The sequence below is a fragment of the Electrophorus electricus genome, chromosome 2 (assembly GCF_041902795.1).
Source record: "Electrophorus electricus isolate QZ-2024a chromosome 2, ASM4190279v1, whole genome shotgun sequence".
In the NCBI taxonomy this organism is placed as follows: domain Eukaryota; kingdom Metazoa; phylum Chordata; class Actinopteri; order Gymnotiformes; family Gymnotidae; genus Electrophorus; species Electrophorus electricus.
In genome coordinates, this window is record NC_137498.1 from 17,657,501 (window position 1) to 17,674,376 (window position 16,876).

At 43.0% G+C, this 16,876-nt stretch overlaps 2 protein-coding genes across 7 annotated transcripts in view; one reads left to right on the forward strand and one right to left on the reverse strand.

Annotated features, from left to right (window-relative positions):
* The window catches only part of cdk19 (cyclin dependent kinase 19), a 36,396-nt gene extending 29,961 nt beyond the window's left edge, over positions 1 to 6,435 (reverse strand). For all 3 annotated transcript variants that reach the window (XR_014116467.1, XM_081695518.1, XM_035529271.2), the window contains exons 1-2: positions 5,613 to 6,435; positions 1,430 to 1,505 (exon numbers count right to left, since the gene is read on the reverse strand). Coding sequence is in view for 2 of the 3 variants with exons in the window: in XM_081695518.1 (XP_081551644.1) it covers positions 1,430 to 1,505; positions 5,613 to 5,740 (204 nt within the window). In the remaining variant the exon portion in view is untranslated. The remainder of the gene's footprint in view (positions 1 to 1,429; positions 1,506 to 5,612) is intronic.
* A 163-nt stretch (positions 6,436 to 6,598) lies between these two features.
* Positions 6,599 to 16,355, forward strand: amd1 (adenosylmethionine decarboxylase 1). 4 transcript variants are annotated; one of them, XM_027029814.3, is made up of 9 exons: positions 6,601 to 6,912; positions 10,635 to 10,721; positions 11,185 to 11,311; positions 12,158 to 12,314; positions 12,466 to 12,508; positions 12,615 to 12,759; positions 12,950 to 13,042; positions 13,344 to 13,499; positions 13,648 to 16,355. In XM_027029814.3, exons 1-9 carry the CDS (start codon positions 6,803 to 6,805, stop codon positions 13,789 to 13,791), a joined length of 1,062 nt encoding a protein of 353 aa, XP_026885615.1. In that variant the 5' UTR covers positions 6,601 to 6,802; the 3' UTR covers positions 13,792 to 16,355. The 4 variants fall into 4 exon arrangements, with proteins under 4 accessions (XP_026885617.1, XP_026885618.1, XP_026885615.1 ...); XM_027029815.3 differs by having other exon boundaries at positions 6,602 to 6,912; positions 12,158 to 12,260; XM_027029816.3 differs by lacking the exon at positions 13,648 to 16,355 and having other exon boundaries at positions 6,599 to 6,912; positions 13,156 to 13,456.
* Positions 16,356 to 16,876: the final 521 nt, after the last annotated feature.

Here is a 16,876-nt window from a genome sequence, read left to right on the forward strand (position 1 = left end):
ATGTGTGTCAGGCATAGCCACATCCTTCAGCAGAGGGCCACAGAGCATGGAGGCCCACAGCTCCCACTTTGACTTATGTCTCGAACACCTAACGGAAACCACCAAACAGATCAGATATCAGATGACACAGATATTTGCCCTGGTTTGCGGGGTGATATAGAGGAACTGCTGGATACTTTGTTACTTCTTCTACAGTCATGATCACAGATGTATTTTTAGCAAGAACACATAGCAGCAGTTAGGTATGAACTATTATTATTATTCATCCAGTCATTCATCATCTAAACCAGTTGCTTAATCCTGTTCAGGGTGGCGGGTCGGGGTGGAGCCTATCCCAGCAGAACAGGGCCCAAGGCACCAAGGCAGAAGAGCTATTATTATGTTTGGCTGAAATATTAAACAGGATAAGCGTAGGCTTGCTCAGCAGTGTGTGTTCTAGCTGTTTGGATAGCCCAGTTAACGTGATGCTTAGCTAGCATGTATGTCATCTACCACCATGGCTACGATGGAATGCGAGACAGCCAGCCATTCAACTGGCCTGTTCCATAGTACTCCCCTGATCTGGGTACCTTCAAACTATAATGCCTGAAACTGACTCCAATAGCAACTCAGAAACAAGGAAATGCTATAGATAGCTCATTAGGTGTTTGGCCCTTAATCATTAACTAGGAGGCCATGGGCCTAGAATATATTATTACTCAGGTTTTCACTCATAGTTACTATTCCAGCGATACAGCGGTTTGTTCTTGTTCATTTTGCATATGAAAATTCTGAAAGTTTCAGTCAGCCATAGCACACCTGCTTATTTTTATTTATTTATTTATTTATTTATTTATTTTTGAGAACAATGCATTAAAAAGAGACTAGATTACATATTAGAATGCAACTCTCTCCAAAACTGTAATCTGGGTTGAATGTGATATTCTTTCCTATTTCATAAAGCTATCCTTGCAACTTTCTTCCTAGTGTGTGAGACAGCACAAGGTAGAGAAATATTTGATTAGATTCTGCTTTGCAGCAAAGTGGCAGAGTGCTAGAGTTCACACAAATATCTAGCATGAAGTACAGCTCCAATCAGCATTCAACAGACCACTGAGCTCAAGATCTCCTATATCCTACACGGCATCTACTACTTTACAAATAGCGGGTAGCCACGTTTATGTAGGGAAGGAAAAACATTCAGTGTGCAGTGTGAAAACACCACCAGAGAGTAAACTGATCATTTCATTTTCTCCCTTGACACCTATCGTGACTTTCTATGCATGACATCTAGGCATTTTAAAGCTAAACAAATGACACTTTGAACATTTGAGGACAATAACAGAGATAACCAGAAGGTCGACATCAGAGCCTTGGAACTACATGACAGATCATGTTCATCATCCCATGTGCCAGAGGTTGGGGAAGGTTGATGAAGTGGCCTACTCACCGCGATCTCCCGGCAAGCCGACATGGAGATGCCTGTACCTTCGATCTGCTTGAGGGCATACTCCTTCTCATCCTTCCTGCACACAGACCAAACAGACTGCACATGTAACCCAGACAAAGGCCAACATAGTTTATGGTGTGATTATTTGCCATGAACTGTTTCAAAAGCAACAGTTACAGTTTCTGAATTACGTTAGTCCAACCTTCTAGTTTACTAATAGTCAGGTTACAATCATTCGAACTGGTGCAGAAGTTGAGGCAATGACTGAGGTTGTAGACCGTCACGTGTCCTGTGATACAAAAATAGTAATCAACTTTTCAAACTGCCAGCCACAGTTATCAGAGGACAGTGAACCTTTGGCTTCAGGTGAGGTGGTTTTGTATTTGTGATGTGAAAAGACACGTTTAAGTATGCTGAGTTCCAAAAGCGGATCACGGATTCAGCAAGAAGTCCTGAAGTCACCTGAGCTTCCCCAGAAGGGTCATAGCACAATGCAAAATGGTACAAAATGGGAAAATAGGTGTTGGAGCGGATGATTCGGCAAAATATCACGATAATTTATGATAAACCATATCCATCACAATTGCTGGTCTTTCTGAAGTTTAACAAGTTATTAAATTCCAATTCACAATAAACATTTTTGAGGAAATCCTGTGGGACAGAAGAATCTCTGCCCCTGAAAACAACGGTGAAACTGGTACTACCTTTAGTCAACATGCAGCCACCTCAACATGGGCCATAAGTGCAGCGCTCATGCACATCCGAATGTCAAATTGCTCCCCGACAAACACGACAAACATTTATGGCTGGATTTGTGCCCTTGACTAAATGAATGGAGCTCAGGTGTGGAGTAGGTATGCCAATCCCAGATCACTGCTCTGTACGAACAGACAGGCTTTTGATTTAAGGCCCACAGTATGGTAGCGAACACAGTTTTGCCTACATTAAGGACTGTACACATCACACCTGCCTGGTGACAAAAACTATTTGCTACAAAATATAATATCTAGGCTTTTGGAAAGCTTGTGTCTCACAGGATAGAAACCACAAAGCAATTATGAGTGCGCTCGGTCATTGCATGGGACATTTCAAACACGAGCATCTCCGATGCTGCTGTAAGCTAACACTGAAGGGCTTCACAGAGGGAAACGATGCACAAGGTCTGGTTTTTAATTACAATGGCACAAAATGTATGGAAGTAAACGTCCTGCTGATTTAAAGTGAATTAGGCTAGTCTTTGCAACACGTGCTTGTGTGCGCGCAGTGAGCCTCAGGGGCGGCGAGATTTAGGCACGGTGAGGCAAGTTAGGCAAATGTGACACCAAACACGGAAATACGGAAGAAGGGAGAGAGAGAGAGAGAGAGAGAGAGAGAGAGAGAGAGAGAGAGAGAGAGAGAGAGAGAAAACGGCTTTATGGCAGATCAACAGCACAGATATTGGCTGCCATCTAACAGCAGGAAGCTTGATAACTTAAGCAATGCAATGTCCTGAGCAGAAAGAAGTCATTTAGCTCTCAGTTACATTTACAATTACTTTTATGTTGCACTCTGGGTTAAACGGGAAAATATGCTGAAATGTCAAGAACTGCAGGCTATTATGTGAAAGCCAAAATGTTTGGATTGGCTTTTCACTCTGCTTGCCAGGTGCCAAAATGAGTTTTTACACTAGTATCAAGTGGTCCATCCACTGCAATGTAATCTACACAAATAAAGCCACAAAACAACAACAAATATGAAATATGCCAATTATGGAGGTGAGCAATTTGGTCATCTAATTGTGGCTGCATTTAAAATGAAGAATAAAATTAAAAGAATAGAAGACTATGCTATATTGTGTACCTTTTCATGTCATTATAGAAGGCATTTCATATGACCTGCAGTCTGGACATCTGGAGTCAACAACATACGCCTATGTTGGCTAAACCTTATTCACTGGGGACGCAAAGGGCAAAAGCCAAATCCAGGTCAAGATTCTTACTCAACGCTCTGGCTGGTTGCGAGCGCCACTTCATCATGTGAAATGACACCCTGCTCACAGCACTGTCAGTTCACCGCTGGTAGCAGGACCAAATCCGGCACCAGACATCCTGAGCTCACTCTCACCAAGCAACAACGCTATTCTCAACATGTACGTAGCAGCTACTGGAACAAATGCACAAAGTGCTTGGAGCACAGACAAAAACAGGAACAAAACGTGATGTCCACACACACTTCTTTGTTTTCAAATGCCACAACAGCTGTGCGTTACCAGTAAAGCAGTGAACAGAGGAGCAGAACGTGCAACTGAGGAACGGCTCTGAGTTTACAGATGAGTTGAAATGTTCAGCCACAGTGCCAAAGTTGGACAGGGCCGTGCGTAGTCATGTATGGTGAGAAGTTCTAAAACTTATATTTTTGTTTATCAATTTGTTTTGGTTTGGAGAAGTTAGGAAAAGTGTTTGTGTGTCTTTTTTTACTGAATGAAAATAAGCTTGCACACATAGCAACCACTGCTATGGAAGCCCTATGTGGATGAAAATTATTCCTGTAAATACTTTAAATAATACAACTTTGCCAAAAGCCCCACAATGTTTAGAGGCCAGGCGCCCGACCTGCTTCCTGCATGACTGGAGTCCAGCACAATTCAGCGATTTCACTCCTCAGACACCTGCCAAACCTGGTAACAAAGTGCTGAACCTGGAAGTGAAGTGCTGAAACTGATTTGAGTCAAATCAGGTGCTTAAGTATGAAAATGATCAAATTGTACTGGATTCTGTCCCTCTAGAGAGGAGCTGCTCACCTTGGCTTCACAGTATCTCCAGTGACAAAGAGACATTTTGATTTCACAAAGTACAATATTTGTTCTGTGTTTTTGGGTCTTGTAAAACCCTTATAAAGTCCTTAGTTTATTATCAGAAGAGAAAATAGCTGCAGATAAAGTAGGAAATCTCAAGGATCACAATAGGCACACAATGGGAGATGCGGTCTGAAACTTGCAGCTGATGAGGAGCCTTGCTTTCAGTTTTACAGTTGCTAACAGGTTTTATTTTACAGAATGGTAGAGACAGCACAAATTCAAGGAGACCGGTTCAGAGGAGTGGATGCAGAAGACTTCACACTACCTCCCTGAGCTCTTTCTGTTTTGTTCACACTCAGCATATTCCATCACATCCATCATCTTTAAGTTTAATGTTTGACATCTTTATGTTTCATCACTATTTTCTCAACCATGAACAACAGGCCTAATTGCAACCTAAATGGGGAGTGTTTGTCTGTGAAGGGGGAAAACCCACCTGAAATAAGTCTAAGACACTAACAAATCTACTATGATTTTTTTTAAAAATCAACTCTTTGGCTGAATCAGCAAGAAATGGGTTAAGATTTAAAAACTATTTTTACCGCAGAAAAAAAAAACGTCAGTACATTTATGCAAGTAGGGAACTAGTCCACTCTAACTATCATTGTCATAAAAGCAGAGAGCAAGCTTTTCTCAGTTTCTCGAGGAACAGTTTCAACGATATTGCACTGCACCTTTTAGCACTGCTTGCACTAATAGGCTTTCTTAGCAGACCTAAGCTAACCCATACTGAAAACTCGTAGTTGGAACGCAACATTTTAGATCCACATGTATGGAAAGAAGGCCAATCCTAAATCAGACATTGGATGTTAGAGCAATTTTAAATATGAATAACTGGAAGCGTTTGTTTTTTAACCAGCGCTATGGAAAGAGAGGGTGTCCGTCACAGTCATGCAAAGTCAACAGCCTCAAAACTGGCAGAAAACACTTGCGATACTTGAACGAATCTTGGCGTCCTCAATAGATGATTTAGTGTATGTTGTTTGTACTTCTAGATTTGTTTAGCTGTTTTGCCATATTTTGAGCCTTACGTAAAAACGCAGAGACAATAAAACTGAGAGTGGGTTAATCTGTAACTGTATAATAATCTCTTCCACGTTGAATGTGTGTGTTGCATGGTCGTGCTTCACGTTCACCGTCTTCTCATGTAAAATAAACACAAGCACGGCGTTGTTTTGGGGGAGGACCGCCGTGAGAGTGTGTGTGTGTATAAAAACAAAAACAGCCACGGGCTTAGGTCAGGGCGACTCTTACAATCGCCACGCACATCCTGCAAGCCTATGAATCGTTAAAGTACCATTCAATCATCGAAACAAAACAAACAATAACATTTTCTCGCTCTCTTACCCGTCTTTGCGTTTAGCTTTATAAACATGCCCGTAGGTGCCGCGACCCACTTTGCAACCTTCATATTCGAAGAGATCTTCCACTTTCTCCCTTTCGGCGGCGAGCTTTGTTTTGAAGTCGTAATCCATTTTAACCCATAAATATTTCTTAATTTACAATAAAATAAAATATTAATTATTACATGCATTAATTAAATAATCTGATCGTTTTATTCCCCCACCATTTCCTTGTTTGGGATTTTGGTCTGCTCCGCTTAATGTTCACTGGCTCGTTGACGTTTTTTATTGGTACGCAATGCTTTCTGGGGAATGTAGTTTTCTTAGAGCAACAGCCTTGTTTGAATCGGAACGATGTAGTGTTCCGGAAACTACAATCCGCACAGCACGTTGCGGTTATTGAACTTGCGTAGTCATTATTCGCTCTCAAAAATGCTGGGGTTAGAGAATTAATATTTCACGTATGTTTTTTATTTGCCATCATAAACCAGACTGCTGACCTCAAACACAATGAAAACTTTGTCCTGTGTATTATTTAATGCAACTGAAATGACGACAAGCCTATTCTGCGAATCGCCGTGGTCTTGCCTTTATATAAGACTGGTGTAAATATTATAAATAAGCAATTCTGTGTACCTGAGTGAGCGAAGTGTGACCATTCCTAAATGAGTATTTACATCACGTGTAGAGATTGTGGTCTTTGAAATCATTTATAATTATTATAGGCTAAGTGAAAGTCTGCTCGACGTTGTACTGTAATATTTTAATAATATCAGTTTTGTTTTTCCTTACACATCTGCAGATGGACATACAAACCGCCTACGACACCAGTCCTCACATAGCCTATACGTTTGCGAAGGTTCCATAATATTGACAGTAACTAAAGCCAATCACAAGTTAAAGGAGGACGACTCTTTTTTGTGATTGGCTTACATTGAGGGTGACGTACAAGGGTAGGTTAATGAAACCCCTGTGCACCCTGGAAACTGCGCTTACACAGTATGGCCGGCGATATTAGCTAGCACTCGCTCACGGTATTCTCTGAAAAGGGGAAGTAGGCAAAACCAAGAAAACAACATCTGGACTGTTTAAGGACTGTATTAAGATCATAAATTATATCTACCAAGCAAGGACCTAATAAGCTGAAATCCAACATACATTTTAATTTCTGTTGTTGGTGTCTGTTGTCTCACGATGGAGGAAAACGGTGCACACTTCTTCGAGGGGACCGAGAAGCTGTTGGAGGTGTGGTTCTCTCGACAAGATGAGACCAAAGGAACCGAGGACCTTCGCACTATCCCAAGGTTGGTCAAATTATCGAAAACCATGATGCACCAGGAATTTCCCCATGTTAAGCCTGCGCCCTGGCAGGTCGCCCGCAGACAGTGTTTCAGTAAGAACAGCTTTTCCTATAATAAAACATTAACTACTCTTACCAGATGGCAAACTTTATTTTTGTTCAGTGTTTTATATGTCTGATGTTGATAAGATCAAGAAATCGGCTAGCAAACATGGGTGATGGCTGTGTTGGTTTACTAAGACACCATCCCCCCTAGTCAGTCATTCATTTGCGCCCAGGCCAGCTCTGATAATCTCTAGGTTAACCCAACTGTCTGATTTTCGGACTGCGTTATTCATAGAATTTCAGATCATGTTTTTAGACTATGACGCAAATGGGCAAAACAAAGCAGCCAGTTTCAATTTTAATATGGTTGGAAACATTGAATTTTAAGGGTAACTTGTAAATTGAACTGCTGCTAAGCGCCAGCCAGCCGAGACATGTTGGCTAACCTAGCCTAGCTGTCCCCTCTTCCTCTTTACGATTTCTTGGGGGCCACGGTTAGGATCTGGTGTACTTGTACATGCAACTGGACCCAAATACTTGTATGCTTTCAGCAATACTGTCAAAGGATATAACGATATGGCTCAATAACGTGAATAAAAAAGCAAGGTGATTAGGCAGCTGTTGGTTAGCTAGGTGGCTAATATCAGTTCCATAGAATGAGGAGACGGCTGTTGAACATGGCGCGTTAACTAACGTTAGCCGCCGCTGCACGCGGATTCTCAACCCTGACGTTAACTGCTGGTTAATAACTTGGAAAAATAAGTTTAACCCGCATCTAACAGTATAATAACGCTTCTGTAGCCTCTTACAGCTAGCGACGTGTTTACAACAATTCGTGTAAAATCGAGTGATGAGCGGTCGGCTGTTAGTTATTTTCTGTTTCTGTCCCGAGAAACGCGGGCCCGAACATGCGACGGCATTCGGTCAAATGCGGCGTCCGGTGCTTCTGCAGTCAGTTCTTAAAAACCTGCCGCATTGCCAACCTGTCACACACGATTTACAACACCTGCAGTAGCTAATGAACAGGTGTTACGAGATATTTATAAATGACGGTTCTCGTGGTGACCATTAAACGACAACATCACCCTGTCAAGTGTGCGTTTCACGTGTTTTTGGAACCAATATCAAAACGTTAATTCACGAAATTATACTGTACAAGCGTACCTGTATTTGAACAGTTCTGTTAAACTTGGCTCAACTAGCTGCATGGATAGCGTCGTTAAAAGTGACTTTATCCTGACGTGTAGTTTTCATTAGCAACCAGCTACAATCATTGTCGACATATTCAAGACTCACTACGTTTTAATGCATTTTGGGGGGGAAGGCGATGCAACGTTTCTGTGGAGAAAAAAACCCATTTATTTTCGTTTTGTTGTTGGGTAGCTAACTTTTGAAACATTATTTGTCTGCGGGTAGTTTAGAGACCCCTCTGGTTACGCTATTCCACGTGAAAGTCACGTGGTGCCTGGGTGGGGCAGAATCTCCTCCCTGCTGGTTGATTGGTGGACTGCGAGGTGAACGTACCGCGGGGGACGCCTGGTTGGATCTTACCCCTTCATCAGAACGTGACGTGGGTCTGCTGGAGGTGGTCTTTGATTGCGCACTTTCTGCCATGGTCATATTTAAGCTTTTTATGTGCCGTGATCTAAAACAAGACCCTGCAGCACCTCTTGGTCTAGGCTACTCCCAATGCGCCTTCTTTCAGTAACTATAGCAGATGCTATTTATTTGATCGCATACTCGAGATAAGATTGAGTATGTACAAACTTTGGTCAGCACAAACTGGGGGAGCATATGAGTGATGCTATTTATGTAAACTGACTATACTATCTTTTCTTGGTTTTATGCCATATGGCCACAGGTGATTATGTAGTTGCTGGTGGGTTATTATTCATCAAATTCACTCCAGGAGAGTACCAAAATTTAATGCGTTGACATACTCTCCCTGTGGTAATGCAGCATGTCATATTTCTAAGCCCTTCATGGTTTGAGCCAGTTGTGCTGGCACTGAGAAAATACTAAAATGCTGACATCCATGAATGGATTTGCATACTACCGATCTTTCTTTAGAGTACCAGTCTGGCCACTCGCCAGATTATTCTGCAGTCTTCCTAAATTGAGCCGCCTCGTTCTGGGAACGTCCGGGGAGAGCCTGTGATTTCTTGGCACTGAAACCTGATAACTGTAGCTATGGTGTCTGGAGGGAGCTCAGAATCAATGCAGAGCTGTATTAGCTTACAGCCAGGAAAGATTAAGCAGTCACAGACACAGGGAAAGAATCATGGGTGCTGGAATTCGGCCAATGGCCAAATAAGTCCACGAGGGCACCTAATTCACAAATCTGTGTGTGCGCTTGCTCGAGTGATTGGGTGAGAAAGAGATAAGGGAATGAAGAAGGTGGGGAAAAAAATCTTTCAGCTTCTTAAACATTCCCATTGGAGGTGAATTTAACAGTGCCCACCATTTTGTTTGTTGTTAACAGATGGCCAGAGTTGCGATGTTTTAGATTGCTCTGATTTTGTGTCTATACAAGAGACAGTACAGTTACACACAGTGGAAAGCCTTGCTTCTCTTGTCTCACTAATCTGCAGAAACATTTATACATGATGCAAATTTTGCTGTTTCTTGATATTTGTGTGTAGTATTGTGACAGTGGTTCTAATTTGGTGCTAGTATGTGTGTCATTAGTGATTTTTTTTAATTTTTTTTTTTTTTTTGGGGGGGGGGGGGGGGGTCAGTGGTTTCTGTGCACATGGTCTGTTTTGGACCGGTCACAGAGAGAGCAGTATCTTCCTTTTGTCATGCCCTTCAGAACCCAGAGCTGTCCCTGCTCCATCTACGCATGCACGCACACATGCATGCACTCACCCCTCTGTCACCTTTGGGCACCCAAAAATAGCAGCAGTTTCTGTTTTCTCGGGGCATGGGAGGAGAGCTGTGGATGGGGTTTAAGCTGTGCCACATGTTTAAAATACGTATGCTACAATTGTGCAAAAGAGGTCTAATGCCTGCTGTGTGAGGCTCACAGTGCTCAGTAACAGAAAGCCCTAGGAGCGGTTAGCTGATCGGGACAAGTGGGTGTTGGGTGTGAAATCACCTGCAACAATGAGTAGGCCTTATACAGATGATGTGTTTCACTGTGTTTGCGTGGAGGCATGATTATGTCCAATGCTGTCGCTTTGGTCTTGTCTAGTCAGCAGACTGGAGTTGCTTGCAACCTTGGCTGGGGGGGGGTGCGCGCACATGTGCGCAAGTGTGCACGCCTGCGTCTGTCATGTTAGCTGCTGTGGAACACATGGTTTGTAATATGTAACAAACCCACAGTGAGAACTTGAGGTGCTTGTGAAGCTTTAGTTAAACATCTGTTTGTACTTCTTCTGAAGTAGACTTTTTTTAAGTAGCTGGAGTTGTAGTAGCTAGTAGATTGGTTGGAGCATCAGTCGAACGTTCCAAAACAAATTGCATACATTTCCTCTGAGCCTGTAGTCATTGCTTAGTCACAGTAATATCATTCCAGGTAGTCATGGAGCCTAAAAGGATTCCACATACAGTTATAACTAAATGCATATGTTGCACAAGCTTAAAGGGGCATCAGAGTGCTGCTTCAAGTGTTGGGCTACTTCTCAGTGCTGATATTCTGCAGTGATCTTGCGTGTTGACATGAGCTTTGCGCTTTTGCAGGTTTGAGTGGGACAAACTTCTGGAGAATGTGCATTGTTTGATCATAAGTGTGACAAAGACTGACAGGCAGGAAGCATATATACTCAGGTGAGAGTCTCTCTCTCTTTCTCTCTCTATCTATCTCTCATCTCTTCAGGTTGCAGAGTGACAGAGTGGGGGATCTTAAACAATATCCATTAATCTATCTGTTCCTTTCAAATCCTGTTGTTCCTGTCATGACCATTTGTTTTTCATTCCTTCTGTTCTTTTAACTGCATTCACACCCACTTGATATTGCTCAGTCACCTGCACATTGTCTGTTCAGTTAAATAAATTATTTAGTCCTAGAAATTCATAACAGAAGCACCTCTTAAATTTGAGCATTAAAAGTAGTGTGTGAGCTGAGCCATAGTGGGTGTAGGAAGCAGCCATAGTATATCTGCAGGTGCTGAAGGTTTCCTGTGTCATTTCCTGTGAATAGGAGACAAGCAGGCTTTTCCTCATCAACATGAGCTGGCAAAGCAGAATGATTTGTGTGTGTGTGTGTGTGTGTGTGTTTGTTGCCTTCCAGTGAGAGTAGCATGTTTGTCTCCAAGAGACGTTTCATTTTGAAGACATGCGGGACCACCCTCTTACTGCAAGCGCTGGTGCCTCTGTTGGAGCTGGCACGCGAATACTGCGGCTTTGATGCCATCGAGGTGTGTTATCGCTCGTGGAGAACGCCAAGGCCTTGGGGTCATGGCCCCTGCCCCCATCGCTGTAGATTCGTGAGGCTGGTCTTCAGCAGGCTGCTGAAAGCAGTTAACCAGAACTGAAGCTTGTTTGTGTCGATGAAGTCGATCCTAGAGATGGGGTCTGGGGGTTTTGAGGCCTGTTTTGCGCAATCTTAGATTTAAAATAGTAATAGTTTGTTTATTAAAAACACACAGATTACAATAAATGTGTAACGTATTTCTCCATACTACCAAAAAAAAAACAAAACAATGAGTGTAGTAGAGAAGCACCAGTGATCTTAACCAAGGCATCCCAGACTGTTCTGATTCTGCCTATCTAGGCCTAAACGTATAAGGGGGAATAAGCACATTTCAGTAAGTAGATAATTGTCTATACATATAAAATGTAATGTATTCTATTTAATTTATTGTATCAGGGATTACACGATCTATATCGAATAAAATTTGAAAGTATTTTATTGATCCCTAAGAGTGAATGAATGAAACGGAGTACAATTTGCCACAATTCATTGTATGTTGTACAGCATAACCTAAATGGTCATCATGTATGATGAATATTCCATATTTCGGTTCAGTTGGGTCATCCTCCCCCATCCCCCTGGATTAGGTCATGTTCTAGGTCACGTCTAGAGCCCTCAAGGTGGAGTATTGCCTTACATCTGTTGCTTTATGCTTAGGCCTCTGATGTATCTTCTGTTTTGTTTGTGGGGGGAGGAAGCAAACGTGCTCTAAACTGAACAAAAGTTAGCCTGAGTGGCGACAGCTGAGCTGTATTTTTTTTTATTTTATTTTTTTTATTCTATTGTACAGAACTTCTTCTACTCTCGTAAGAACTTCATGAAGCCCACCCATCAGGAGTTCCCTCACCGCAACTTTGAGGAGGAAGTGGAATTTCTCAGCCAGATTTTCCCAAGTACTCTTTCCAACACACCTCTAAAGCCAGAACAAGGCACCATGTTCCACAGGGGTACTTTATAACCACAAATTGGCTTGCTAGTTTAGATCAAATCCAGAAATCTGGTTAAGTTTAAGATCGGATTGGGTAATTTCTAGAAAGTCATTTGCTGGTTAGTATAAATTCTAACTGAAAGGACTTGTTACTTTCTTCCTGTTTTCAGATGGAGCAGCCTACTGTATGGGTCGTCTGAACTCTGACTGCTGGTAGGCTTTGGCTTCTGTTCAACTGCAAGATCATTTATACATGGAAAATATTACTGTTGCTGTACATATTTTGGGCTTAATTTGAGTTTTAATGTTTGTTTACTAGGTACTTGTTTACTCTGGAGCTGCCGGAGTGCTGGGAGAACAACCAGGCAGACCAGACGCTGGAGATTCTGATGAGCGATCTTGACCCAGCCGTGATGGACCAGTTCTACATGAAAGATGGTGTTTCCGCTAGTGATGTCACTCGTGTGCGTACTTTTTCGATCTTTTTCTCTCTACCTTTTGTCATGATACTCTTGAGTGACATTTATATGGGGTTGGAAAATCCCATGACTCCATGCCACATTGGTGGTTGACAACAGCCAGTTTGACGTCCCACAGCATGCCCCTGCTATGTTGTATACTGCTAACATAGGACATGCTCTTCCTGCCCCACAGATGAGTGGAATTCGTGACCTGATTCCAGGTTCTGTGATTGATGCCACAATGTTCAACCCTTGTGGATACTCCATGAATGGAATGAAAACGGATGTATGTACTATATTTTTATTTATTTATTTATTTATTTTTTTGTTTGTTCTTCTTTGGAAGTAGTCTAGTGTGCAGATTTTCAGTCTGGTCGACAGTTTGTTTTCCTCTCCAAGCAGGTCCACACTTTGGTTCAGTTTCATTTCCAAATGTGTCAACAGGGACGTATTCCACACCCCTTCATTAACCGAGCTCAGGAATGTTTGGATGCAAGAGGCTCAAAACATGCACTTGTTGCACCCATTTAATTTGCACATATAAGTGGAATTTTCTATAGTGACCGACTCAAATTGTCTTCTTGCAGGGAACTTACTGGACGATTCACATCACCCCCGAGCCGGAGTTCTCCTATGTTAGTTTCGAAACCAACCTTTCCCAGACGACTTACGACGAGCTTGTGCGAAAAGTCGTGGATGTCTTCAAGCCAGGGAAATTTGTGACTACACTTTTTGTTAATCAGGTACGCCGTCCCCTCGCGAACCTCCGTCAGGCATCGCTGAAAATGGCTGACTTCAAGGTCTACAGTAAGTGTTCCTATAGGCTTCCAATGCTGTGAGCCACCTGTTCATTTCCATACCTGTTGGCGTGGTGATTTGTTTCCATGGCAGAGCTCCAAATGTCGCAGCGTCTTCTCCACTGCACAAAAGCTCGAGGGCTACAGGCACCTCGACCGCCAGCTCGCCCACTTCAACGACTACAACTTCGTCTTCAACAGTTACGCCAAGAAGCCGCAGCAGAGCCAGCAAAGCTGAGGCCCGCTAATGAGGAGGCGCAAAAAGAAGGCTGTAAGGTGTGGCATGCCTAGCCACACCCACCACCTCCTTCTGATGCTCCGCCTCCCCCCTGTCCCGGAATCCCGTCTATGTAGCTGTGTTGCGAGTTTAACCCGTAAGCATCCCCGTACCGATAACGTAGATATCTTGCATGAAAGCTCTCGTCGTGTCCGTGTAGATATTATAGCTCACTCTTGCTGTGATCTTGAAGTGCATGTAGAGTTATCCAGCATGGCGTGTGCGATGCGCACGCCACGCTCCCTTCCCTTCCTGCAGACCTCTCCCCTCATCCTCCACAGACAGGGTTTCCGCCCCCCCTAGGCAAGGGCCCTGACGTGCTCAGATGCGTGCAGGTATGCTGTGTGAGTTGGCCGCTCCCCCAAACGCGCTCTGGTCAGTGATCACACTTGATCAGTTCTAGGTTTCATTTCAGCCCATGCACTCAAGTACAAACTAAATTCTGTTGACTCTTGTGGTTGTGATCTAGGTAAATCTTTAAGTTCCACATCAGTCGCTACTTCATTAAGATACAGCAGTTTCGCTCTCACTATGTTGGCACCAGGAGAAGGGACAGCGGCGTTCTCAGAGGATACCACTACCTTTTTGTTTTTATGAAATGAAATTTTGCCATCCTCCCCCTACGCCCCACTCCTAACACACCACACTGTGCCTTTTCCTTATGACTGTATTGCTAATTTGAGTGTAAAGAAAAATGTAAAATCCTGTAAAGAGAAAAAAAAAATGTAACTATCAAGCTGCACTTTAAAACTCATAGCGTACCAAGCCCCTCTTTTTGCAGTGGTTCACATTCTGGATAAGGATTAGCCCCCTTCGAGCCATTTTAGTTGTTTATTTTGTAGCCTGTCCTCTTTTTTTGGTCCAAGCTGAATGTAAAGGCTGCTGGGGAGGGGATCTCGAGCAGTGATATGGAATGTCTGAGGTGGAATTGACCAATCTGGCACACACATTGTCCAGACCCCTCCCGCTGGCTGGCCGCTGCAGCTCCTGACTGCTATGCACACCCTGTACTCAATCGAAAACGGCGGGGCAGACGCCATGCTTACTGCAAAGATTGCCCCACAAAGCGCTTTCCATTTTACACACTCGCGCACGCACACTCTATCTGTACAGAATGTGGCAGACACGCACTGATCTGAGCATGTCGGGGGTTCTCCCAGATCATTCCACATTTAACAGTTGCATAAACTGTTTTAATTTTATTGTGCAAACCTGTTTGTTTTTTGTTGTTTTTCCCCCCACAAAAAATGACCCCATTGGCACCTCCCCCCCACCCCCTCTTCTCTCCATCCCTTTCCTTTTTGTTCTCTTGTTGAGCGAGGGAAAGATGGTGTTCTGTACTGCATGTCAGTAGTGACGTGAGGGTGCACCGTCCTGTGTCTGTGCCTCACCTCTTTTCTGTCTTGGTGTCCAGTGCTGTCGCCCCTCCGACTCTGGATGGTTAGAATGGGTTTTGGAAGTGGACACGCCCACCCTTCCTTCCCAATGTTTATTTGAACTGGTGGCAGAAGAGTTGGTGTTCTGACCTTTTTTTTGTGCAAACAGATTTCCACGTGATCTAGGGTGTTTTTTGCTTGTAATTATATGGAGTATATTGGATACTCATAGATCAGTGAAATTTTAATGTAATCTAGCACAGAAACAGTTCTGGTATTTTACCCAGACTGCTATATTTTGAAATGAGTTCTATATATCTACAATACACTTTTTTTTTTTTTTTTTTTTTTTTTTTTTTTTTAAATAGGACAGTATTGAGCACAGCTCAATCTCAGCAAGTTTCTTAGGCATAGGTTCAGCAACCTTGCAATAATTCTAGGCTTATTTACCTTAAAGTAACCATCACGGGTCCTGATCTGGGAACGGTTTTCCCCCTTTTAACGTTTGCATAGATCCAGGTGCGATTTTACCAGCACCTCTGATCTAGAAACAGTCCCAAAGCAGCCTTTGGCGCTCTACACTGTAAGCCTGAACTAGGTCTGCAACTTCTCAGCCATGATGGGCAATCATGTTCTCTACAAAGACCATGAGCCCTGTCATGGCAGAGTAACTAAGCATGATTAAGGTGGTCTTGGCAGTTGAGGTGAAGTTTGGCTCTTGCCAGGGTGCTTGGAGCAATCCGAGAGGTGTTTGTTTGTTTGTTTGTTTGTTTGTTTTTTACTATTATTATTTACATGACAAATGAAATGTAACACCTGCATCCCTGAGATTCTGTGAAGGGTGCATTTTTATTCTAGTTATGTCATATATAAAATTATTTGCCCCCACCCTCCTTTTCAGAGGTAAAGCGTTGACCACCTGTGGTTTAATTTAATTGTTTCCTCTCTCTTGCCTCTCCCTGGTGGGTGAGATGGCACTCATTAAAGGAAGAGTGGGTGATCTGCTGCAGGGGTTGTGGTTTGGAGGTGCAGGGAAAAGGAAAGTCTGCTCTTTTAATTCTCTCTTGCTATTTCTTTGGTTGGTCAAGATGTGCTAAGTATATCTGTACTATGAGCTTGATGCTTTAAGTAATAAAAAGATAAATTGTCCGTCTCCTGGGTGTTTGCTTTTCTTTACTGTTTCGTTTATTGCTCCATAAAAACACCAATGGAAGAGACTGAACCGAGAGCCATGGTTTAGAGCATTACGATTCGGATCTCGCCAGTTACTGCACCTGGCCAAAGGGTTGTTGAGCAGGCTTTGAGTTTTGGTAGTAAACCGCCACGCCAATGAACAGGGAGACATACTGTGAGAGAGCGTCTAGGCAACTGAAACTGATCAGTATATATTTCACACAACTGTAAAAGTAATGAGCTGCACATGCTACCCTTTTTTTTGTCATTAGGATTGGGTGGTAGTGGCTGTGATCTGCTTTGGAGAACATAACTACAGGGTACACTTCAAAGGGGAAGGCCTTTTAAATGTTGCCTTCTGCTGTAGAAGCCCTCGGTGCACACACTATACTATATTATATATTTATACACAACCCTGTTGAGCCATCTGCAATGTCCTGTTTGTCTGGAAACCTTATGTGCTACAATTTTGACTACCCCCAATACATCTCTCCCTC